The sequence below is a fragment of the Nothobranchius furzeri genome, chromosome 12 (genome assembly GCF_043380555.1).
Source record: "Nothobranchius furzeri strain GRZ-AD chromosome 12, NfurGRZ-RIMD1, whole genome shotgun sequence".
NCBI classification, from domain to species: Eukaryota; Metazoa; Chordata; class Actinopteri; order Cyprinodontiformes; family Nothobranchiidae; genus Nothobranchius; species Nothobranchius furzeri.
The window spans coordinates 2858875-2883490 of record NC_091752.1 but is presented as its reverse complement, the minus strand read 5'-3'; the positions used below and the strand labels follow the sequence as shown (position 1 = coordinate 2883490).

Genomic DNA, 24616 nt, shown 5'->3' with positions numbered 1-24616 from the left:
GTTGTGGTTTTGAAGACGTGTCCAAGTCATTTAGAAAAGAGGAAAGAGCCGTAGCGAACAGACGCCGTCTTCGTTGTTTATGAGAAACGGAGCGTCGCGGTGTGTGACGTACGCTGCTCGGCACCGATTGGCTCGGTTCGATTTCTCAGGGGGTGGGGTGATCTGAATGGGAGCGTTACCTGGCCTTTTGCTTCCAACAACCAAGCACTGGCATGGCTGGCCAGACTAGTTGCTTCCAGCCGTAACCAAGAAAGTATGGAGAGCGGCTCAAGGTGCAATTCATTATTTCCGCCTGTAGATGGTGCCCTTTGAGAAAAAGCTCCAGATTTTTGCATCGAGCTGTTTCTTCCTGTTACTTTTATGTGCAACTTTTCAAAACACAGAGCACAATGGGAAGTAAGGGTCCGATACATTTTTAAACGTTCATTCTAATTTAGGTCTTTGCAAAAACTTCCTTAGAGGTATTCAGGTGAAAATTTAGAAATAGTGCTCTCGAGTTTCACCACATTTTCATCAGATTTTTAAATTCATGTCTGAATTCTGACACCACAGCTAATTTGGTTTGTTTTGAACAAACCGAGTTAAAGAAGGAGCTCGGTTGACATCTGGAAAAGTTACGAACAACAAATTTCTTACCTGGACGACCACTGGAGAAATCGTTCCAAACAAAAGAGTTCATCATCTTCAAATAACTCATTTCATAGCAGTTCAAATACTAGCAATTTATTAGTTATCTGCTATCGAAAGGAGTTGAATTCCGGTCATCTTCTTTCTGGATTTTAATATTAGCACCAGAACTTTGCTTTTGTCTCAGGACGGATCTGTATCTCCACCTGAAGCTGTTCTGTCTACCACAGGTAAGACTTTCACAGGTCCAAACTTCTAAATGTGTGAATAGATGACTTCCTGGACATATTTTTAACCTTTACGTTAACTTTCAGTGTTGTTATAAATAAATATCTAGCTTCATCATTAAAACCGAAACGTTCGGCCGTTTCTTTCATCCCAAAACTAAAATGAAGAGCGTTTTCATTCAGCTGGTCTAATCCAGAGTTTCATGGTCTTGTTCATTTTAGTTTGAGTCCTTAAAGAGCAAGTCACCCCCTACAAGAAACTTACTTCACTCCCACTTCATGTTTGAAAAATGCAACAAATGCTGTTGCTTGGCAGACCAAGAGGGCGGAGCCGCTAACAAATACACACACACAGGCTCACAATGGCATTATGACATCATAATGTACCAGATGACATCATAGCATACCTCTTAGCCAATAGCGGTGGCAGATTTAAATTCAAATACAGTGCAGAATTTTCCCCTGACAACGGCGCAACACTGACAGTTTTAGGCAGAATATTTAAATTTTAACTAAGATGCACTGAAGTGCCAAATTATTGACTAAATGTGTCTGTAGCATGATTAGACACTCCTTTATATAGTTTATCAGCAAAAAAAAATGTGATTTGGGGGTGACTTGCTCTTTAACAAATGAGAGAAAAGCTTTTCTTTTTCCTCTGTAGCCTTATGCACCGACTCTATCCCCCTAATGATAAGCTAATGGACCGTAGCCATTGTAATGCGCACACACCCTCCTCTAGAAGTGACCCTTTGGTAATCTGTCTAGTTGTGGATCAGCGGTGAGCTGGGAGACGTTTCATTTAGCTGAAACAACAGAGCCAATAACTCTTCAACGCTTTAGGGGAAATATAAACCAGCTGATGATGGGCTGCACAGTGGCGCAGTTGTTGGCACTGTTGCCTCGCAATAAGAAGGTTGCAGGTCCGAAACTCGTGGCCTATCTGAGTGGAGTTGCATGTTCTCCACATGCATGTGTGGGTTTCCTCTGGATTTCCCCCACAGATCACAACATGCCCTACAGGTTAACATTTGTACGTCGCTTTGGATAAAAGTGTCTGCCAAATAAACAAACATAAACACGACAAGGGTCGTATTTGCAGAGAAATATTAAAGAGCAAGTTCACAAGAAACTGTTTTTTAAAACTCATTTTTGATAAATAATCTGTCATTCTGAGTTTCACGTGCAGACTGAATGTGAAAACAGTCTTCTACCCCTATTTAAGCTGCCAATAGAAAATAGATGAGGGAAAGCCAGTCAGATCTACGTCACACCGAAAATTAGCATTCATGGACTCATCTTGGCTCACAACAGGGATGGCTGTTATTGGTTTAGCTTCCAGGAAACGGCAGAGAACGTCTCTACTAGAAGCTAACCGTTAGCATTAGCAACCTCACCACACAGCAAAACTCCTCCAGGCTTGCGTAATTTATATCAATAACAAGAAACAAGACTCCAAATCCTGCCATTTTCTGCTCCTCTCTCCTCTGGCTAACATCTACTTCCTGAAACAGGAGCACCAATTCAATTCAATTCAAGTTTATTTATAAAGCGCCAAATCACGACAAGAGTCGTCTCAAGGCACTTCACATAATAAACATTCCAATTCACAGTTCATTAAGCCAATCAGAAATAATGTTTCCTATATAAGGAACCCAGCAAATTGCATCAAGTCACTGACTAGTGTCAGTGACTATACAGCAATCCTCATACTAAGCAAGCATGCAGCGACAGTGGAGAGGAAAACTCCCTTTTAACAGGAAGAAACCTCCAGAGAATCCTGGCTCAGTATAAGCAGCCATCCTCCACGACTCACTGGGGGACTTGACCCCAAAAGGTCAACTTACAAGGGATTCATTCATTCATTCTAGAGAGCATTACAAATGTATTGGGGAAAAAAACACCTGAACTTGGTCTTTAAAGTTGTCTCTATCATGAACGGATGCTTTAGTGGTTTCCAATATGTAAAAAAAAAGCTCCCGCTCTGTTTTAAGGGATAGTAGTAACGGGAGTGTGTGGGTGTGTGTGCATGTGTGTGTATGGGGGGCATCAGAAACAACAGGGATTGGTGTTTCACTCATTAACATCCATGATGTATCCTCTGATTGGCTAACAGAATCGTAACTCTTCTGCTGCCTCCGCTTGCTCTTCTTCTTTGGATAAAAGTTGCATCGTTGATGTTTTGTCTCCACTAATGACTAGCCTGAACGTGTTCTACCACGTGGTGGACGTGCTAATGCTAACAGTTAGCTTCTGCTAGCAGAGAAACACTCCACACTCTCCTTTACTAATACTATAAATATTCCTTTGTCCTGATGTAGATGACACTGGCCTTTCCTGACCCAAAACGTTTTGCCTTCCTTTCTGCGGCTAAGGCAGGCTACAGGGGCTGAAGAGAACTTCCACCTTCAGCATGCATTTACAACCCAGAGCGACCTAGTACCATACCTCTAAAAGAACAAGTTTACACGATTTATAAGTGAACAAAAACCTGCAAACCCAGAGCCAGCTGTCTCTGAGACTCTGTGGTCTGATTATAGCTAAAACCGTACAAATACCACCAACTCGTAGTGTCCTGAATTTATTTTACAGTTATAAAGCATATTGCACAGGAGGTCCTTCCCAACCCCAACAGAAGCCCCTTTAATACACACTCACGTAAAAACACAAAGAGTAAACAACGGTGGCCGACACGGCTGTAAAACAAACTCAAACACACTCCATCATTTGTTCTTTACAGAGCATTTGCAGACACCCTGAATATCCAGCCCCGTTAGGAAGTTTTAGTGTTTTTAACATACAGCAGGAATACTCCGCCACCGCGATGATTACGTACTGCAGCCTCCTCAACGAGGTTTAAAATAAGTCTTCCCCAAGGTGTGACGTCTCTCAGCTTTGTGTGCGTTACTAAAGAACTTTTACTTCAATCTTATTCTAATTTACTAAAAACTGAACCATCCCCACCGACAACAGCTCCCGGAGTAAAAATCACCGGCTTAGTTGGCGAGGCTAAAACTGCTTTATTTGTTCTTTTGCAGTTACGTCAGCTCACAAGTAGCTCGGCTGTCATTTCACTGAACCGATCTTTGAGGAGACGGATGGATCGTGTGCTGCAGAGAGCGTGAGACTCACTGGGCCACGATGGCACTGCTGGTCTGGACTGATTTGGGCCGGCAGACGTCTCATGCTTATCTGGGTAAGGCCAGGCATGAAACTGTTGGCTATCAGCGGACTCCCACCTGCGTTTACAGATTGTTTCACCGTTTTTGTTTTGTAAACAATCATCGCGAAGGATCCTGATGTTTGGGACCCGGAGTCTTGCTGATTTTCCTCTAAACTAATGAATTAGGTATTAGGAGATATGGAAGATTTTTATCTGAAAAGGACAGACAGCTGAAGCACGTTGGTCCCCAGGGATGCAGCACCAGCAGCGACGCTTTCTACTTCTGATTCATACCAACTAAAATACAACATTAAAAACAAACGTTTATCCTTTCGTTGGTCTTTTCCTATCAGATGCTGAATTTCTGAAGAACTGAGAGAAATATGAGATATTCTATTGCTATGATCCAAACAGCTTTTATCCTAATTGTAATACATTTTAGTCATCAGTGAGCTTTTAAGTAAGGATGTGTTGAGAAACGGCGTGAAAGTTTGGTTTGGACTCCTCAGTGGGAAAACCGCTGATTTCTACCACAAACACACATCCACAAGTCCTCTTTACTGCAACAGCCTGCGTCATCCAAAGTGTTTCTCTATGGAAGCGTTTGAACAGGAAAAACTAAAATGAGCTCAGATCGCACGCATGAGCCAACAGTGAATATTATTTACAATGACCTCAATTTCACATCTCGTGGTTTTCCACTAAAACTTTTACCGAAACCAACGTTTCTGCTGAAACTCGACAGAATTCTTTGAAAAATATCCACGGAATATGGAATTCAGTTTGCTGAGAGAACTTTTGGGGCACGTTCGGGTTTAGCGATGCTTTAAGATGTTTGATGAACTGGATCCACTCAGAATGGTTGTCGGCTCATCTGTGCCGTCAGAACTAATCAGTCTAAACTTAGATTGCTCAAAGTTCCATCTGATCATTTATATTTATACTCTAAGAAGGGAAATGTTAGTTATGTGAGCTGGCTCCACTAAACCTGGTTGCTTAAAAGGGTAATAGGCATGTACTTTTACCATAACGTACGTATTTAACTCATTACATTTAAACCGCGAGGCTTAGTGGAACCCACTCGCATTACTTGGTTAAGTTAATTCAACATTTCATTTCTTACAGTGTAAACCTTTCCACAGAAACACACTTCAGCCTGAAGTATCCTTTAAACTGTGATGTAAAAACAAACTTGTGAATGCTTCCTCTCAGTAAAGTAGCAGGATTGTCTAGGAAACAACACATCAACGCCGCTCTCCCATAAAACCAACTGGACCGGGTCTGCGTTTTAAATTTCCACACAGAAATTTGCTTCCCCTTCCAGTATTCCCACAGAAAGTACGCAGCAGATTATTTGCATTTTAATCCTCTCTTTGGTGAAGAGATCGAGTCAAACGTACGGGGTTTCCGAAAGACGCCATGATCAATACTTTTGCAAGAGGTAGACGGCCATGATTGTTTTACAGCTTGCTTCCGCTGCCTTGTGCGAACACCTCAGCGACACTCCACAGTAGCTTTCATGTTATAAACAAACCACCGGTCCAACAGAACTTTTATGACTCCGGTACTGAAGTCCTGAACACAACACAAGAATTTTCATTGAGTTCTTTTATAGAGAGTACTTTTATGATGAAGGTAGAACTGCTAGACGTGGATATTCGAGAGTCTCTTTCTACCTGCAGCGGAAACTCGACAGCAGTCTTTTCTGGTCGTCCGACATCTTGATATCCACACCAGAGGTTTAGACTCTTCCTCTCCCTGTGCTCAGGATTTAATATTAATGATTATCATAGTCTGATTGGGCTTCTAGAGAGGCTAGAAAACGCAGAAACATGGTGTCGACTGGCATCAACAACATCCTTCTCACACAACCAGAGTCTTGAGGATTCAAAGGTTCTTAAAACGCTCCGAGGCAAACGACGTCCGAGCAAGAATGTTTGTGTCAGTCGAAGGCTTTCACTGACGGAAACGGTTCTTTGGAGCCGAGCTGACGAGAAACAGAAAAGTCCAGCTTCATAAAACAGAGCTCTGTTGCATCAACCGTGTGAGGAGAAGATTGGTCTGCTGATGTTGCTGTTGGTCGTCATGGCGGCCAGTTCCCATCTGGAGAAACAAAGAACGATTATTAAACATCAAGGTTACTCACATTTTAATACATGTGCAGTGAGTGGGACTGAAGTCGTTCACCGGGGGGAGAAAAGCTCAGATTCGAGGACGCAGACGTCAGCTGGAGGAGACGGAGGCTGCAGTTGGCAGGATTTGAAGTCTTATTTCCCGATATTTACACATCTCTCATCTGATTGGAGAACAGCAATGCAACTCCACCACTGACTCCATTTGCTCTGCAATGTTGACGTTTTATCTCCGCAAACATCACTAGCCTGAAGGGGTTCTGTCGTGTTTTTGGAGTTAACGCTAACAGCTTCTACTAGCCGAGATGTTCTCTGCTGTTTCATGGATGCTAAACTAAGGGGCTCGACACACGGGAGGCGACAAACGACCGCGATCAGCGAAATTTGTCGCCGTCGCTTTTATTACCTGACACACGGGAGGCGGCCAGCGGCAAAGCCGTCTACGCGTTCTGTTCCATGGCGAAATCGAATCTTCTGTTGTTTTGCTTGGCTGTGTCAGGTTGGAGGGAATTAAGGTTATTTAAGCGGTTCAGAGTTTAAAAAAAAGCGGTAGATATGATGTTTTACAAGGTGCTGCTAGAGTTATGTGAAATCTTACTTCTGATTTTACTATAAAACATAATAATAATCAACTTCTCCTCCATGTTTGCTCGGAGGTGTACGGAGCATCCTGTCCGCTCATTGGTCAGTGAATGAAACCTCCGTTGATTGGTCCTCGTCCGAGCGACAGCGATGAAAAGTTGAAAATGTTTCAACTTTCTGGGATCGCGTCGCTGGGTCGCCTGTGCACGACACGTGCACGAGCGCAAAATTTCACACGCATGTTTTTCGCGTTTCGCTTGGTAGGAGAGAGACCCGCGATTATCGCTTTGTCGCGCACGTCTCATTGAAAATGAATGGAGGAGAGGCGATGTCGCCTCCCGTGTGTCGAGCCCATAACACCACCCTTCCCCGTCACGAGCCGAGATGGGCGAGTCCATGAATGTCAAGTGACAGTGCGACGTGGATCTGTCGGGATCTTCTAATCCTGGAGTTTCACCGTCTATTTTCTATCAGAAGCTAATGCAGGAGATAGGTGTAGGAGACTATTTTCATGTTCAGCCTGCGTGAAAAACTCTGAGCGTCTGATAATTAAAAATAATAATAAGTAAAAAAAAAAGGTTTCACAGTGAACTTGGTCTTTGATCTTTCTCACAAATGCATGAAAACATGTTACAAGTGTTTGTATTTATTTCCTGTAAAAGCAGAAATTCCTTGTTGAATTTCAACAAAAGTTGTGCATTTATTTCACAAAAAGACAAACGGACTCAAATGTATTCCTAAAAAGACACAATTATAGTGATGGCGATTCAGAAGCTATGCTGCTAGAAGGTCTCACTGTAACGTGAGCATCAGGAGCAGGAGCTGACAACGGGCTCTAGTGCTGACCTGATGACGGGTCAGAGGTTGAGCTCCAGATTGTTATCACTGGCTCTGGTTTCACACTCACTCCCTCTCCACTGCTTTGTTGGTTTTTTTGTTGTGCATGCGTGTGTGTTTAAGAGAGGAGATTAGCATAAGAGCTGCGGACGCCACCAAGGTGCAAAGGGAGTGAACTCAAGTCCTGTGACCCCCCCCCTACTGAAACTCTCTAAAGGTTAGAAACACAACTGCAAACACCAAAGAGGGGAACGTGCAAGGTGGCAGTGATGAAGAAACGAGAGGTTAAGAGGAGCAATTAGTATCAGGTTACGTTGGACCAACGCGTTTAAAAACAATAAAATCTCCTTTGTGGAGGATTTAGACACACTTGCTTCAAAAGGCGTGAGCTGCATTGTGTTTGTAAATTAGGTTTTTTTTATTTTAGCTAGAAAGAAAACCGATGACCTAAAAAGGCATTTTTAAAGAAAAGAAAAACAAAACAAAACAGTATTTTATGATTCCTTAGTATTCTGCCTCTAGAAAATTCCTAATGTTGAAACGTGTTATTAAAAAAGCATCTGCAGTAATATTTGGTGTAAAATGGTAACTAGAGGTCAACCGATATCGTTTTTTCTATTGCAGATACCGTTGCTGATATGTGCTGCTGATTTTTGAGACCGACTTTCATTGGTTGATATCGAGGTGTTTCCACCTTACTTTCTTGCTGAAAGCTCACTAGAACACCAGTTGATGCACATTTCTGAAACCGAATCAGTTTTTGAACACTGAATTTAAGGAACTGTTCAAACTTTATGTTATGCACTGCTCAGTGTTGGAATCAGACATCCAACTGAAGTTTATCAAACAAAACGGACCACCTAGTAAATGTTTAAAACGTGTGTATGAAAAGAAAAAAGAGCATTTGTTATGCAGATGTTATTCAGGGAAGTCAATACTTCAAATTCTATTCTGCAGCAGCACTGGGCGGCCCGGGAATGTGCCCGCCTTTCATTCGGCTCCAGGAGGTATATTGGCCGATACCGATATCTCAAAAACGGTAATTATCGGTCCGATATATCAATAGATTCATCTACCTCTACTGGTAACCATCAAATTGAATGCTCTGATAAAAACTTAATAAATGTAATCGCCTCTGAAAAGTACAATCCTGTAAAAATAACATCTAATCATTAGGAACTGACTGTCCCGCCCCTTTCTGCGCATATTCCTCTATGTGGACGAATCGCACGTTCTCGGCTCGGAGCGGAACAGGAAGTAGAGCCAGGGCCGGGCTAGCTACGTTAGCTAGCATACTAAGTTGTTCCACAGTTGCACGGGTGAGTTACATTAGAAAATAAGGCAGAAAAGAGTCAAAAACATAAAACTGTATTTGAAAAGGCATCGGCCTTCGGTGTTCTGGGGGTGTGGCTTGTGGGGAGGGGCTGAAGAAAGGGGGTTGGACCTTTCAATTTTGTTGATTTTTTCAAATGTAGTTTGCTTGAAGAGATGTTTCAGAAACCCTCGCATTTAACAACAATTGTCGTGAACGTTCGTAACGCTGATTTATTTTTTAAGCAGTTATTTACAAATGTAGCTTTTTCTTTCAGATTCAGATATTCGGTCAACAGTACGCTCATTTATTATTATTATTTATTTTTCAATAAATAAAAGATGCTTCTTTAACGCAACAAACAAGCTGACTGAAAAGGTATAGGCTGAAGCTACTGCTTCTGTTGCCTTCCCTTTAATAAACTTAGCGATGCAAGTACTAATACACGGTGTACACATGCATCAAGTTATCCAGCGAGTAAACTGAATGTGTATTTTTAAGTACATGCATATTCTTTTTGTAAAAGGCAGACAGATTTTTTATACTTTTCTAGTGTAATACTTTTATATATTCTCTTTAGATGGGAGAGAGAGGGACATCGTTTGAGGTTTGAGGTCATCTAAACTATTGTTCCAGAGACCAACCCCTTGGTGTTTGTTTCCCACCTTCTTTTAAATAAACCTTGTTTGTTATTTTGAACATCATTTCATCATTAGTGTTTGGAAACACAACAGTTTTCTTCCACACCACAATTCTGGGGTAGAGTTTGGCTACAGTTTCAAATCCGTCACAGCTGAGCTTGTGTGTGCAACGGTATTGCGTGAGGACACTTATGAAAGGTGACTTTGACGTTTCTTTGACGTAGCAGCACAAGTAGAACGAACACTGAAAATCAGACAAACAGGGACTGTTGATGAGCCGCTGGAAAATACATTTACAAGTGGAACTGTGCTGCTCTGGGTGGCTGCATGTTGGAGTAGCTCTGTTGACTATGTGTAAGTTTTGCCTTTTCTTGGACGTTTTTTCTTCTAGTTTCTCAAGAAAAACTGTATTTTTTGGGATATTTTACTTTTCTGTTGCTGCTGCTGTGAAGCATGGAGGATTTTTTCTGCTACTTTTTAGCTTTTTTCACTTTTTGAGCATTTGTTATGATGCGTAGCCGTGGCAACAAGCTGACTTACAATCGGGAGCAGCTGATTAACATTGGAAAGGCTGAAATAATACCTCGACTGGAGCCACAAATCCCAAATGAACTAAAACGCAAGAAGCGTGGGTGCAGAGCGGGAGCAAAACGGAGACAGAGAAAGAGGAAATTCAAACCATCTCTTCCATCGATCATAATGGGCAATGTGAGATCACTGGCCAACAAGATGGAGGAACTCCAAGCCCTTTCAAGGACTCAGTCAGAGTATCGGCAGTTTCGGAACCGCTGGAGGAGATGATGCAAAGAAGGATCCTCCAGAGAATCAAGAAAATGATGGACAACCCTGAGCGTTCTCTTCACAAGACTGTCCGACAACGGAAGAGTGTCTTCAGTCAGAGGCTTCTTCAGTTTGGCTGCAACACTGACCGCTACTGGAGATCCTTCCTGCCAACAGCCATTGTCATATACAACAACTCTTTGATGACTTGATTATTATTATTATCCTGAGCTACTACAGCAATCAGTTTCCCTCTGGGATTAATAAAGTATTTTTGAATTGAATTTAATTGAATAAAAGTCTGATGAAACCTTTAAAGAGCAAGACAACCCCTACCAGATTCTAACTCCACTCCCACTTCATGTTTGAAAAATGCAACAAATGCTGTTGCCTGGCAGACTGAGAGGGCGGAGCTGCTAACAAATACACACAGGCTCACGACAGCATTGTGACATCATAATGTACCAGATGACATCATAGCATACCTCTTAGCCAATAGCGGTGGCAGATTTAAATTAGAATACTGTGCAGAGTTTTTACCTGACGACGGCACAACACTGCCAGTTTTAGGCAGAATATTTAAATTTTAACTAAGATGCACTGAAGTGCCAAATTATTGACGACACGTGTCTGCAGCACGATTAGACACTCGTTTATTTAGTTTATCAGCAAAAAAAAAGTTTATTTGGGGGTGACTTGCTCTTTAAAAGCAAAATCTGCCTAGAAAACGGCGACTGGTGTTTAGCGCCATCTCGTTTCGTCTGGCATCGCGGGTTTCCGGTTCCGGCAGTAAGATGCCCGAGGGGAGGGGTGAGTGTGCCGTCACCGTGTTTGCGTTCAACACCTAGCTTGTTTGCAGATTTGTTAGAACAACTTCCGGTTCACTTAAATACACAAGAGACTTTGTTACGTTTAAATTCACACTTAACTATTTTTTTCTAGATTTTATTATTGAAATACACAACATTTATTTCATGGTAAACTATGACACCAATAGTTGCCTGTTAAATAAAATTGTTATTTTGTCATCTGAAAGAAAATCCTCCTGTTTTGTTCATTTATTTTTACTTCGCAAACAAAATAATTTGCAAATAGTAAATGGACTGAAAACGTCACGGACCACACTAACGTGTCATCGTGACTGATTCTTTTATATGTAAACGTTTACGTTATTATCCAAGATGTCATGTGACCATGAGTGGATGGCCGATTAAGAACACCACTTGTTAAATGAAGGATAATGAGCCATAATTTGGCCTTTTTGATAAATTACCTAATTACAGCTGACAACAAATGGCACAAACAGTCAGTTTGAGGACTGAACAGCACAGAGAGGAAGATGGGTCTCTGACCTGATATCATGTGGGAGTCCTGACTGTTCCAGACTGTACTGAATAACAGCTATTTTGCATAATGTCTTCAAATTGGGGCCTGTAGAGAAAAAAAACAACAGAGAGAAAGTAAAGAGAGTCATAAACACTCATTTTACTCATTCAAGGAAAATCCTATTCAAATTGCCACAAGACAAGACAGATGTGAGAATCTTCAGAAGAGCGGGTTCAGTTTCCTCTCTGGTGTAAAACTCACCACGGTCGGTTTGGTGTTTGTTTACCTCGGGGAGACGGGAGAAACAAACAGGGAATGTTGATGAAAATGTCAAAACATATTTGCTACAAAGCCGCTTTCTAATAATATCTTTATATTTCCTCCTACTGTCATCGCCGTGGTAGTTCCACCGTATGTTCGGTGATAACAGCCTAAGGGTACAGGGTACAGCCAATCCCCGTGCAAGCCCACCCACACAAACCCAAACTGTGACCTGACGGCATAGCGGGCTGGGCCCATGCATGCAGGACATGGCTATGCTTGGTCATCTGTGAGACGGAAGTGCCCGAGGCTGGGCCAAACCCAGGCAGACGGAACAAGATGTGGACACAGCTTCTTGCTCATATATCCAATTAGAAAACACTTGCTTATTTATATGCACAGCAGCTATAGAAGAATCTGGAACCGCATGAATAAAAAATAACCGACTTCGCCTGTTCTGGTTTTACTTCTAATGAGGTAATTGTGTTTGGTTATTTTTTATTGTTTTATCTTATTTAACAACAAGCTCCAATCCGGGTCACTTTGGTGCTTGGTTGTTGAAGGGTGGATTAGGTTGGGAGAGATGAAATAACATTGTGGGGGTCAAACAACAGTGAGAATTTCAGAAAAGAAAGCCAGCGCCAGGGTGTCGTTTGTGAGGGAATTTCCAAATCGTCTTTGGAGATTCGCAGACTTTCCAAATTTACCCACAAGATTTGCAGGACTTCGCCCTTGTGTTGCTGGGATTTTTAACAAATCTGCACATCTAATGAACTTGCAGTGACATCAAACGTCCCACGTAGAGGTAAGCAATATGACAAAACGAAGACTGCGATAAAATGAGAATCAACAATAATGTTGAAGTTCTGTCAGAGGGACCACAGGCAAGACATGTTTCCAGCAGGACCATTTTAGATGTGACACACTTTAATCCTGATCAGTACGGAAAGTTCATAAAAAAATAAAAATGAAGTAGGGAATGCTAAAAATGCGTTTGCTTGATTATCTCCATTGTCGCTCTACTAACAGGACCTTACTGTAGGTCAGGGCTAGTCAAATCCAGGCATCGAGGGCTGGTACTCGGCATGTTTTGGTTTCAACTCTGCTTCAACACACTTGATTTCAATTAGCAAGTGATTAACAGGCTTCTGCAGAGCCTGGTGAGCTGCTCAACCACTGAATCAAGTGTGTTGGACCAGAGAAACCACTAAAACATGCTGGATACCGGCCCTCAAGGCCTTGGTGTAGATGATTCCCTCCTACTTGTTCTTCGTTGTTGGCATTATGGGCTGCCTGACTTCAGTTTTTTTTAAAGTTGACAGTCAAGTAATGAAAATCTACTTGAATCTGACTAGTCATTGATGACGTCATTCACCTGAAGTGGCTAAAACTGACGATGGGTGACCAAGCGGTTTTTTCCGACGCACATCGGGAGGCGACGCTCAGGAACAGCACGTCGCTTTTTGACGCTCGAGGTAAAACAGAAATTTCACCGAATTGTGACCTTCACCCTCTTGCTATTTAACCTTCCCCTCACCCCCACCCTAACCTTTACCCAGTATGTCAGTCTAAATTTCATATTAAGTGAGTTTGCGAACAATGAAAACGCGAAACAAAGCTTTGCATGCGCAAGCTGGTTAAGGTTAGGATGGGGGTGAGGGGAAGGTTCAATTGCAAGAGGGTAAAGGTCACAATTCAGTGAAATGTCCGTTTTACCGCGGGCGTCAGATACCGACGCTCTGGCACAACGCGTCGCCTCCCAAAGCGCAGGGGCTCGTCACCTGCTGTCTTTTCCGAGGACTGCATCTTGTCGGTCATTATCACGTGACAGCGACTAGTCGATGACAAGCATAAAAAGTCACTACAGAGCCGTGAAGTCGACTAGTTCATACAACCCCTAGTTGGCATTAGCATTACTTTCTCCAGTTAGCATATGCAAGCTAATGCTATGCTAATAAACATTGCACTGATTCAAGTGTAAACAAACAGGACTATATGATTTGCTGTTGCAGTGAATAACGCTAACAGCTAATGTTGCTTTTGGTTTAATGACTGAATGTTTTTCATACTGCGGAGTGTTTGTGTTTTTGTACTCTTTAATTTTTCTCAAACTTGTGTCTCCAACTGGTAAAAAGGATACTTACTGAAGTCTAAGATATACAGGTCTGAGTGATCCATGAGGTTAAATTCATCCCCCATTCCTTGCTCTGGGCAGGGGCTGTCGAGAGAAAATAAAGGGTTCAATGAGGTTAGAGAAAGTCCTCACATCTCCGGCATTCACCAGCATGATTCAAACTAATTGTGTTAAACTGCTTCATGGAGTGATAAATATTTCACAATACGTCCAGCACTGGGCTTCCATGCAGCATGTGGTCGTTTGTTTTCTCATCCATTGTCTTGCTTTTGTTATTTAATCACTAACTTCTATAATTAGGGAGTCACAGATTATTCTCAAGAAGAGCAGGGCTGCTCTTCTTATCACAGTCGGGCAGCGTTTAGGCCCACAGGAAGGAGAGCATCACAGTGAGACAGCAAGCTGGCCAGTGCTGATAGACTCTCAGACCTGCCAATTATATCACCGCACATCTGTTTCCTGCTAAACACACATGCAAGCACACACACCTGTGACCCACCTGGACCACCACAAACCAATAAAGTTTATAATTCAAAAGAGTTCAAATGAAGACAACTGGACTTCTTCAACCAAAGAAGTCCAGTTGTCTTCATTTGAACCCTTTTGGATTACCATTACCAGGATGACTGACAGCCTTCACCAGCATGAAGATTATAATTGCATTCAGATATTCGAGAAGAGATTTATTTTCATGAGACAGTTACTGCAGACCTTTATGTGCTGGATGCCCATTATCTGGTTTACAGCTGTAACAGAGATGCACCCAGAGACCTTTAAAAGAAAATAAAGTTGCTCTTGACGGTTTTACACCAAGACGAGATCTTCAGCCAGACTGGTGCAGGTGAGGCACTACGAAGGAGAAAAACTAAAGGATGTTCCAGCCAAGCTCAGGCCTAAGTGCAGATTCACATCATCCATCCTGCAAAACATCAACCAGGCAGAAGTAGACGCATCCAGAGCCTGAGACGCCGTCTCTGGCTACTAAATGGTAAATGGTAAATGGCCTGTATTTGATATAGCGCCTTCTAGAGTCCTGGAACCCCCCAAGGCGCTTTACAACACAATCAGTCATTCACCCATTCACACACCCATTCACACACTGGTGGGGATGAGCTACCATGTAGCCACAGCTGCCCTGGGGCGCACTGACAGAGGCGAGGCTGCCGAGCACTGGCGCCACCGGTCCCTCCGACCACCACCAGCAGGCAACGTGGGTTAAGTGTCTTGCCCGAGGACACAACGACAGCGACAGACTGAGCGGGTCTCGAACCTGCAACCTTCCGATTGCGAGGCGAGCGCTTAACTCCTGTGCCACTGTCGCCCCACAATACTAATACAACACGGCATCGTTCCCACCGCCTACTCCTGCGTACGCTTCTTTGCATCTTCCTTTCTCTGCATGTTCAGGATGTTGTAAGGGTTTTACGTTGCTAATCTTCCCTAAACAAACAGGGTGGACAGCAGAGGCACTGAGCATGAGCACAGTTGTCCCAGGGGGTCGGATGGGGAAGTCATTACGCCCCCTGCCCCCCCGGAGGTGATCCTCCAGAGTTATAGAAAGAGTTTTACGAAGAAAAACAAAAAATTTGCATTTGAATTTGCAAAAACTGATTGTATTCATCCAAAACAAAAATACTTAGATTACAAGTGTGACGCTGGGCGATGTGATGAAGGTAGCAGGTCTATCCTAGGAGCACACGGCACTGCAGTAGCTGTGGACTCACATGCAGGCTCACTTGGAGGGGGGTTATGGGCTTTTGGTGCTGACGTGTGAAAGGAGAGCAGATAAGAGGACGTTTTAATAGTAGTAATAGTAATAAGCAAGATGATGATTACATCCTCGGCTAGAACACGTTCTCTGATAATGTCAGCCTGGGTGTGAAATTCAGCAGTGCATTAGGGATGTTAATACTTTATTGGGCACCACAAAGAGGAAAAGGCTGAAGGGGTGGTGGTAGGAGAGGGCTGACAGACGTAATATTTAGAAGCGGGAACGTCACAGTGTGTGACTTTATGTGGCATCCTGGTGTGTGAGGGCCCACTTTGTTACTTGACCAGTAAAGTATCAGTGTGTGTGAAAGTGCTCCTCCCCCTGTTGCAGTAGTGCTTCCCAGTGAGTCCCGAGTGACGCTGCCCCCCCACTAAAACAACACTGGCTGCTTTTTCAAACAACACTCAGTGAGGGTGTCTAATCACCTAATTGCCACCCCTTGCACTGCCTGCTCCTCCTAATTATATTCCAAACCAAAGTTTCAACACTGTAGCAGACGACGGTGAACCCTAAAACTGATTAAGTACATCTTACACTCGGATCACAGAAACGGTGATGTTGGGATCCTCTGAGATTTTCAGAACCAAAACCTGCCCTGTGTTCAGCATCTTCATTGACTATATCCTCATTCTTGAAGTGATATGATCTGCATCCCTTTCCTTTCTCTACTTCCTACTGAGCTCTGCTTCTTCTGAAGCACCCAACACACAGGAACTCATCACAAACTACAACTTCCTGCAGAAGGCCTTATCAGGGTAGCCAGACATGGATCGAATTAGTCCAGTAGCACACTGGTATCGGCGACACAAACGCATAAAATTACTGAAAAATAAAGACTTTGTTTTACCAGCTTTTTACTGCAGACCATTTTTTTGTAGAGAGGTAAGGTGGCTCTAACTTTATTAATGGTCATGAACGGTCACGTGACCTCTTACAAACATTTCCAGCCGGCAAAACGGAATCCTAAAGTTTGGATCAAATCCATGCATTAAAGACGATTTATTCTAATAAATGCATGTTCTGACTGTAAAATAGGGCTGAGCGATATGGCCTAAGATCAATATCACGATATATAGAGGAACGTTAAATGGACAATAACTACATGTATGTGCAGACACTAAAGTTGTCCACTAGATTGGGCCGTCATGTGTACTACGTTGATTCATGATGTCACGTGTCAGGTGGAACAGCTTCTTAAGCCGGGCGTACGCTGTGCGACTTTTTCACTTTTTTGAGCCGATTTTCCAGTCGTGCGAGAATCCACGACATCGGGGCGAGTTTTGCGCCGAGCGGTCGTGTAGTGTACAGGGGTTACGAGAGGCGATTAACACCACGTGACCAGCTGCCGATCAGCAGTCGTGAGGTCGCACGGACTTCTGGCGTGTTTAATATTTCGCTCGTCCCTCGTGAGGGTATCGCACTGTTGAAGCGGCGCTGCGAGCAGCTGCGACCCAAAAAGTATCAGAACCGCTCATGGCGCATGCGCAATCATGCATCAACGCCGCTCGCTCGCTGTTTCTTAATAACACACGTTGTTCGTTTTTATTTCTACACGTTTTTTTACTCACAAAGATTGTCAAGAAAGCGTGTTTGTCGTGTTCATGTCAAATTAAACTGATCACAAAACACAGATTTACTTTCTTTATTTCGTTTTCCTCATCCAACCCCCATAAATCCCTGTGTGTCCTCCTGCAGCACTCCCGAAGGACAACAGGCAAAACAAGACAAAAAAAGTCTGACGTGTTGAGTAAAAACTGCTATTTTTAGCATATTTTTAGGGCCGACGTGTTGCTACCAGACGTACAGTGTGAGCAGTCAGGTCGCATCCGAGAACTGGGTCGTGCATTGTGAGCACATGACTCGTGAGATCTGCTCTGCGAGGAAGTCGTACAGTTTGAGCTGAAGCTAAGTGCTACGAGTGAAAAAGTCACACAGTGTCCACCCGGCTTTAAAGGGACACGAACGTCGCCAACCTACGCACCTTTTCATTTTTTTAATCATCAAATTTTTGACATGGGAAAAACAATACTGAGTCAGAAATTTCGATAACGATACATTTTAGATTTATTGCCCAGCCCTATTGTTAAATAATCCTTGTATTTTTATGACATATGTCATATAATGTTGACGTCTGGCATTTGTCGCCATCACCATTTATCTAGCTTCAAGTCAATTTAGCATGTCAGCTAGGCTTAAAGGGATTCACCTGAGTGATACCAGTGTCATGGTGGTGGTGTGGTGGCAGTGAAGCAAGTGACATTTCCATTTGGAAAGAAAAAATATGTAAACTTTAAAAACCCAGCTTGAACAGCGAGTGACTGAAGAAAGTTGCATCATTTTGGCCTGGTCCAGCGTGAGGCCCGTGCGTCTGACTTCTGTTGATTCTTGAAGAAATTTCATCTTTCATCCAAGAGGATTCTTCCGACCTGATGATAGGTCGGGAATTCATGGCCTAAATGTTCTTGTGAACTTTTGTTAATACAGTCAGGTGACACATTCCACCGTGTGAATCATTTGATGCAATCTTCTTAACATGCGAGTGGTTTAGATCACGTTCCAAGGTGTGACTGGTTGTGAAACCTCCTGAGGGAAAGAGTCAAGGCAGAACTTTACCTCCAAAGTTTAACATTAGTTTGCTGTGGTCACTCTTCCTTTAAACCACCTGCCATCTTTATCTAAATGTGCTTAACCCTCCCACCGTCCTAATGGGTGTGAAGCCACGAGAAAAGCTGACCATTGAGCAGGGTTGATGGTTTATCCCTTGGGTTCACGTGGCAGGGGTGAGGAGTGAGCGCCATCTCACCCCTGCCACGTGAACCTCAAGGGATAAACCATCAATCCTGCTCAATGGTCAACTTTCCTCGCGGGGTCACCCATAAAGACAGTGGGAGGGTTAACCTGTCCTCAAACAAGTTTCCCTTGTTTCTGAGATGTTGATAGCCTACAGAGTCTTGACCAGATGAGCTGGCTCTTCCGTTCCATGCACTTTTGAAGTTTAGTTTCAACGATACAGAGATCAGAACACTCCTCTCAGCACTGAACTGCAAGGAATACGTAGCTCAGCTTGTGTTTGGGTGTCTTGTTTTTAGGGTGAACCAGTCTCAGTCTAAGAGGCTTGTTGGTTATAAAACATACTGAAATTACATGCTTAGAAAAAAATCCAGGCACAAGCAGAATAACAATTTCCTGGGCTTGTCTTCTTTTTCTTCTTCTTTGACGAAGTCGAGTATTTTCTTGATTTCCTGGATGTCTTGACCAGCCCAGTTAGGGTATCGCCGGCTTTGATGAGCTTCTTTGACTCACTTGTTCTTTGTCCTTCCCTTCCGTCCTGGTGGGGCAGCTTGTCTTCTGCATCTCCCCCAAGTTAAGTCAAAGCTTCCACTTCTTCAGCTTGGATTTTGACCCAGGTTTTCTCCAGTGACGTTCCCTTAGGTGCCCAGTGATCTTTCCGCTTCTTTCACGTAGAGATGAGCTAATGGGCAAAGCTTGCAATCTCAAGACACCGTCCTTGCATCGTCCCTGTTCAAATACACTAAACTAAACTTTCAAAACAGTGGAGGTGAAGATGTCATGCTGATGAAAGGATGTGAGTGGACATTGCGAGCTCCTTGTGTATCTTGGCCCAAGTGGCTGGAGAGAGGAAGCCTGTGCTTCTTTGCTTAGGCTACTGGCCCCATTAGCCGAGATGGACGGATGAAAAGTAGCCTATCTAGAAATTAGGTATGGTTCTTTGAATACAGTAATCCCTCGCTACTTCGCGGTTCGTTCATCGCGGATTCGCTGCTTCGTGGATTTTTTCTTTGGAGCATTTTTCAGGGGGAATTCGCAGATTCGCGGTATTTTTCACTGATTCGCGGTAATTTTCTATGCGAAATATCAAGAAATTCTTGTTTTTTTTTCATCAATTTCATCATAAAATGCACTTTTTGTAATAAAACTAAAAAAACCAAGTAAAACATTTTTTTCTTGAGTTTTACCCACAAAAACAGAATGTGATCATACGATAATTCAATATAGTACTGTATGTCAGACAGGTCGGCTGGATTCGGGAGTTGAGCTTGTAGGGAGCGTGGTTTCACAGACGCGGAAGTGATAGCGTCGGTGAAACGCCGGCTGATTTAGGAAACCCCCGAGCGTTCGAGCGTCAACGAAGTGACACGGAAATGCCGGGCTTTCCAGAAGTAAGTAAGATAACTTACTATGAGCTGATAGTTCGTTGGATTGATCGGTAGGTTGGAAACTCTGATCATGAATCTGAAGAAACGATGACTGAGTGGTGAGCTGGAAAGGCGACTTCCGTTTATAGCCGTGGTTTGTGACGTAGGTGCGACATGGAGGGAATCCCCGCGAGGGGCATGCTTGGAGTCCCTACTTCGCGGATTTTCACCTATCGCGGCCAGGTCTGGAACGCATCTACCGCGAAAAACGAGGGATTACTGTATTAGGTTTGAGAAGCCCTGGTCTAGAATGAAGTTAAATAGCCATTATAATTGTGGGTTTCATAGATTACCTATCCTAAGTAAATATGATAGTGTGCAATCAATGATGGACAGATAAATCTCTGTTGTCTCACCTCGTCTTACCGAGCTATCTGTGCCCCCTCCCAGGAAGTGGCTGGACAGTGGATTAAGAACCTGTAGCTGCCCAGACCTAAGCCCCATGCGGAGGGTGAGACACAAACTACGGCTGGCTCACAGCGAGACACGCATCACTTTAGATTAGACAGAGCAGTCGCCAGGCGCTAAAGAAAAACTACTCAAGTTACTTCTGTAGAAAAAGGTTAAAGCAGGTAGAGTTGGAGATGAGACTGAAGTGTTAATAAATGCTAATTTACAAAAGGCACTAAAATTATCAGGGGAAAATGTTTTGAGGAGTTTCTGTTGCATTTTGTCAGGACTGGTTTTTATCTACTAACCTGTGTAAAATACATGAAAATTTCACAGCCCTGAACACAGCTGGTTAATATATATAAAACGGAGATATTGTCAAAGGTTCTTTCAGAGTTGGATGAATGGCTCCAAAGAAAGGAGCAACTTCCTGTATAGCTCTAATCTTTACCTTCAGCTGATGACTAATGTGGCTCCGTTGGAAAACAGAATCAAAGCTATATTTTCACACCAAGTGATCGTGCTTTAGGGTTGTTTCAATACTTTCATTATCAGCTGAAATAATACAATAAAATGAATAAATGATTTTGTATAATATCATTAACAATGTAGTAAACTCCAAAACAGATTTAAACAGCAAGACCGCCACAGGACTCGGGTCTGGTGCTGGTGGTTTTCCCTTTTTCGTTCATAACCAGCCTTTGTTTCAAAGCCTCTAGTGAAGCATCTCCTCTCTATCAGAAGCTGCTAAGCTGCAGTTTTATCCACTGAAATTTCCTGAAAAGCTCCGATCTTTTAGGGTTCCCTACATTTACAACCACAAGAACCAGGGGTTGAACTGAGTTTTGAGGAAAAGTTTCACCCTTGAAATCAGCCAGAGAAAGGAAATAATACTTTTTAGATAATCCAAGATTTTAACCCTCTCAGGCTCAAAATAAGTTTTGATGAAAGGACGAACAACTAAGTCCTCCAGGGGTACTTCTGAGTTAAAAAATGCTCATGAAATACGTACGTGGAGTAACCAGGAAGGTAGGTTTTTACGTTGCAAATCTGCAACGCCTGTCTCCAGAGGGTTAAAATGGTTAAACGGTGAAGAATAGTTCTAGTTGGTAATTCTCTTTTTTACACTTTTGTCTCAAATGCCTAATTCCCACAAACGTTCATTTCAGCTTGTAAACTAAAACATTATTCAAGCAGCTGTAAATAAAAGCTGAGCAAGCGTCACGAGGAACAGGAAAAAAGAAGCAGATTATCTATAAAGTCACTTTCCCACAGGGCTGTCCCTGACTGGTGGAGACGCAAAAATGATAGAAAACGTGCAAATTTTCACTATGAATCTTTCTGAGTTGGTATGCATGACACTTGGACGGCAGGTTTCTAACAAGGCCAATAACATGGGGCATTGGATGCAATTACAGATGAATAGTGACAAATGTCCTCTTTGCTTTTTAGTCACCAAGAGTCTAATCTGATCCCAGATTTATTTGCAATTTATCTTAATCTAATTCCTAACCCCTCCATAAGTTGTTTTACTTTCCCCATATTTTCTGACTCACAAAAACGTCTACTAGATGCCCATGAGGACTTTGAGACCATTCTAAAAAGAAAATTTGTTGCACAAATTTTTGAACATGTTCAAAACTCCACAGACACAAATGCAAGCCCCTGCAACTCACATAAGGCCAGTGAAAACCCTTGACACCATTCAAAATGTACCCCCCACAGTCACAGCAGTGAGACCGACTTAACAGACACAAGTGAAGAAAGGCCACAACTAATTTTGCTAACATAAAACTTAAGCTTTATTCTAGATTTAGCTGAATGTTATGCAGATTTAAGCTGCCTTGTCTTTATCCTTGAGGATGTATTAGTATAGTACCCTCTAGGGTTCTACAACCCCACAAGACGCTTCACAACACAATCATTCACCCATGCATGCACGCACACACATTCACACACTGGTGATGATGAGCTACAATGTAGCCACAGCTGCCTGGGGTCGCACTGATGGAAGCCGTACATAAGCACCACCAGTCCCTCGACCACCACCAGCAGGCAAGTAATTAGTGTCTTGCCTAAGGACAGTGGCAGAGTGAGCGAGACTCAACCCCAAAACCTTCCTGTTAGGAGACGGGCGCTCAACTCCTCTGCCACCACTATCCCAAACATGGTTACCTGCAAAACAGTGGTGTGAAATTTAAAGTCTGGATGTTGTTATTAATAAGTCACCTAAACAGGTCAAACAGCACACAAGCATTAGTACACACACACACACACACACACACACACACACACACACACACACACACACACACACACACACGCACACACACACGCACACACACACACACACGCACACACACACACACACACACACACACACACACGCACACACACACACACACACACACACGCACACACACACACACACACACACACACACACGCACACACACACACACATGCAAGTACGCACACACACGTATGCAAGTTTGCATGCGCGCGCACACACACATTTGTATTTATATGTTTGTGTGGACCTCCATTGACTGCCATTCAGTTTAGTGACTCCACTATGCCTAATCCATACCCTAACCCTAACCAATGGGGTTCTTTTCCTAGCCCTAACCTAAACTAACCTAAACTAAAAGCTAATTTACACCAAACCTCTAAAACCAAGTTTTAGGGTGCTTAGCATTGTGTGGATCAGCAACATGTCCCCACAACGTAAAAATGCCCACACAGTACAGGTCAAAGTTAACATTTGTCCACTTAAACCTATAAAGACAAGTACACACACACACACACACACACACACACACACACACACACACACGAGCATGCACCATCAACAAATATATACTGGACAATTCATGTCCATAGGCTCGTATATTAAGTTTTTATCTGAAATGGGAAGGGGCCACCACTGCCATTTTGATTTGTGTCACACATCTCATGACGCCCAGACAATTCCATAAAAGGGAAGAGAGGTGGAGCTGAGGGTGAGGCTGTAAGGCTGGGATCAAATGACGAAACCCGTCGAACTGAAGCGATGTAGCTACAAGCTAACCCAAAGCTAATGCGGAGGTGGGAACTAAGCTAACTGAGGTAGCTACCTAGCTACAACCGGAGTAAACTGTGTACAACACCGGAGCTTCTGAGGCAGAGATGTGCCAGGCTGACCGCTGGGGAGAACCGGGTCGATCACTGAGGTCTCCCGAGAGCTCCACAAGCCGGCAGCCTGCACAGCAGACAGGCGCCGCTGCGATCAGAGATGCGTTGAGCTGCCGCTGAGGGGAGGGGAGCATACCAATAGTCAGAACCCAGCTCCACCAACATGTTATATTTCAACCCATTTTCTAAAGTGCAGCATTATGTTAAATGCACTGGGTTTTACCCTATTACATTTACATTTCATGGTTAAACAGTACATGTTAAAATCTAAGCTCAGCTCGGCAGTGACCTAAAATACATAAATATAATTTTACTTACCGAAAAAAATGAAGTGGAGACTCCTTGGATGCTCTATTAGTGCAATTAATGCCACAGCAAGTCATTTTGTCCAACAATTGCACTAAAAATATCCAAAAAGAACGCACAAACGCTACAACTAATTGCCTAAGTTGAGAGACTGAAAATGGCGGAACAGTTTTCAGGCCAGACCGAGGCTCTACTGAGGCCTTTCCACGGAGCTAGCTCTGTGGTCACGTGGGTCTGATGCTCATTAATTATACCGAATTTTAGGCTTTTAATACACTTAAACAGAAGAGTGAGGAAAACATTCACCCCCCTCAGAGTTGTCATGAGTGTAAACTAGATCATTTAAACCAAAAACATGTTCTGGTACCAGGCTGTAAACATGTTTATTTCTGCTGTGAAATTGGTATTTTTAACATGGGAGTCAATGAGAATTTGCTCGCTTCTGCCACCAGCCCCTAGTGGATGAGGGTGGAACTGCAATTTATTTCACTTCCTGTTTTGCTTCACATCCAGACCCGAATTGTGGGGCTTGGCATGCACGTGCACACACACACACACACACACACACACACACACACACACACACACACACACACACACACACACAAATGCATGCACGCACACTTGCGCATGCATACACGCACAAACACACACACACACACAAAAACACATGCACACACACACAATTGTGCATGCATGCACGCACACACGCACATGCATGCACGCACACACACACG

At 43.2% G+C, this 24616-nt stretch overlaps 2 protein-coding genes across 3 annotated transcripts in view; both read right to left on the bottom strand.

Annotated features, from left to right (window-relative positions):
• The window catches only part of LOC139062043 (spectrin alpha chain, non-erythrocytic 1-like), a 205023-nt gene that overhangs the window by 116456 nt on the left and 63951 nt on the right, over window positions 1-24616 (bottom strand). The window lies entirely within an intron of this gene.
• klhdc3 (kelch domain containing 3) overlaps window positions 3423-24616 on the bottom strand; it is a 49167-nt gene continuing 27973 nt past the window's right edge. Inside the window, exons 9-11 of the mRNA XM_054750824.2 lie at window positions 14033-14106; window positions 11654-11732; window positions 3423-6120 (exon numbers count right to left, since the gene is read on the bottom strand). Of these exons, the coding sequence (XP_054606799.1) occupies window positions 6054-6120; window positions 11654-11732; window positions 14033-14106 (220 nt within the window). The 3' untranslated portion in view covers window positions 3423-6053. The remainder of the gene's footprint in view (window positions 6121-11653; window positions 11733-14032; window positions 14107-24616) is intronic.